General features: G+C 48.8%; 1 protein-coding gene across 1 annotated transcript in view; it reads right to left on the bottom strand.

Moving 5' to 3' along the window:
* The window catches only part of DTYMK (deoxythymidylate kinase (thymidylate kinase)), a gene marked incomplete at its 5' end in the record, with an annotated part of 12269 nt that extends 11624 nt beyond the window's left edge, over positions 1-645 (bottom strand). Inside the window, one exon of the mRNA XM_011996398.1 lies at positions 533-645. Within this exon, the coding sequence (XP_011851788.1) occupies positions 533-645 (113 nt within the window). The remainder of the gene's footprint in view (positions 1-532) is intronic.
* Between the last annotated feature and the right edge of the window lie 753 nt (positions 646-1398).

Here is a 1398-nt window from a genome sequence, read left to right as displayed (position 1 = left end):
ACCTGCTGTAATCCCAGAACTTTAGGAGGTCAAGGCAGGCAGATCACAAGGTCAAGAGAGACCATCCTGGCCAACACCGTGAAACCCTGTCTCTACTAAAAATACAAAAATTAAATTAAAAAATAAAATAAATTAAAAATACAAAAATTAGCTGGCTGTGGTGGCACGCGCCTGTAGTCCCAGCTATTCGGGAGGCTGAGGCAGGAGAATCCCCTGAACCCGAGAGGCAGAGATTGCAGTGAGCCGAGATCGCACCTCTGCCTGGTGACAGAGTGAAACTCCGTCTAAAAAAATCCGAAAAACTTAAGTCTATTAGTTATGGGGTGTGGGGAGCAGGAGGAAGAAACAGCATTCGTTAGTGCCCTTTGGGAACTAGGGGCTTCACCACCTCTGATCACAGGACTGCTAAATAAAAGAACCTGAGGCCCTAGCATGACTGTCATTGTCATTCAGAATCAGCTGCGGCATTCACTGTATCTCAGGAGGAAGGAAAGTGGCCGGGGTAGGGGCAGCAATGTACAATGGTTTTTACACTTGTTCCCAGCGATTTGCAGAAAAAAGCAGGTGCACCGCGTGATCCTCCACGTCACTTTTCTTTTCCAAGTAGGAACTCAGAAGTTTGCCGATTTCCGTTGATCTTTCTAGAAAAAAAGAGAAACACACAAAATACAAGTGAGATCAGGCTTTCCCTCTACGTGACAATATAGTTTGGGCTGAATTTCTCCTGGACTCAAGTCTCACTTTGAGTTTTACTTTACTAAATCTCTAGACAGGCTTGGCTCTTCTGCGGAAGTCAGAGGAATTTCTCTGAGAAAGAACAGCAATCTGCAGACAAGCTGGGATGAAAAATGCTTTAGGAAAAAAGAACTCGGGAAGAAAGTGGAGACTTCAAAGCAAGCATTTATAAAATTTGTGGACTGGGTGGCCTAGGATTAAGGTCAATGCTTCACTTGAAAACTTTAAAATATACGCTATAAAACCCCTGAAAGCGCGAACAGTCATTAAACAAAACACAACACCCGAAACATCCACAAAAATGACACATGGACTACAAAAGAACTGGAGGAAACTTTTGGGGTCGAGACCACGGTTTCGCGCGGGTTTACACGTCAGTCATCACCATACCCCGCACTTCAAGACACGCAGCGTGGGCCGGGCGCGGTGGCGCGCGCCTGTGGTCCCCGCTACCCGGGAGGCTGAGGCGGGAGGATCGCTTGAGCCCGGGAGGTCCAGGCTGCCGTGAGCCGAGATGGCGCCACTGCACTCCAGCCTGGCCGACACGGCGAGAGCCCATCTTTTAAAATAAAAACCGCGCAGTTCACAGCACGTCGACCGCAGGCAACTAAGCTTAGGAGCAAAGAGTCCCTGGGAAGGCAGAGGCGCCGAAAGCCGCCGCGC

The sequence above is a fragment of the Mandrillus leucophaeus genome, unplaced genomic scaffold (assembly GCF_000951045.1).
Source record: "Mandrillus leucophaeus isolate KB7577 unplaced genomic scaffold, Mleu.le_1.0 Scaffold510, whole genome shotgun sequence".
Lineage (NCBI taxonomy): Eukaryota > Metazoa > Chordata > Mammalia > Primates > Cercopithecidae > Mandrillus > Mandrillus leucophaeus.
Note: the sequence above shows the minus strand (reverse complement) of the source record. Positions and strands in the feature narration are given on the sequence as shown.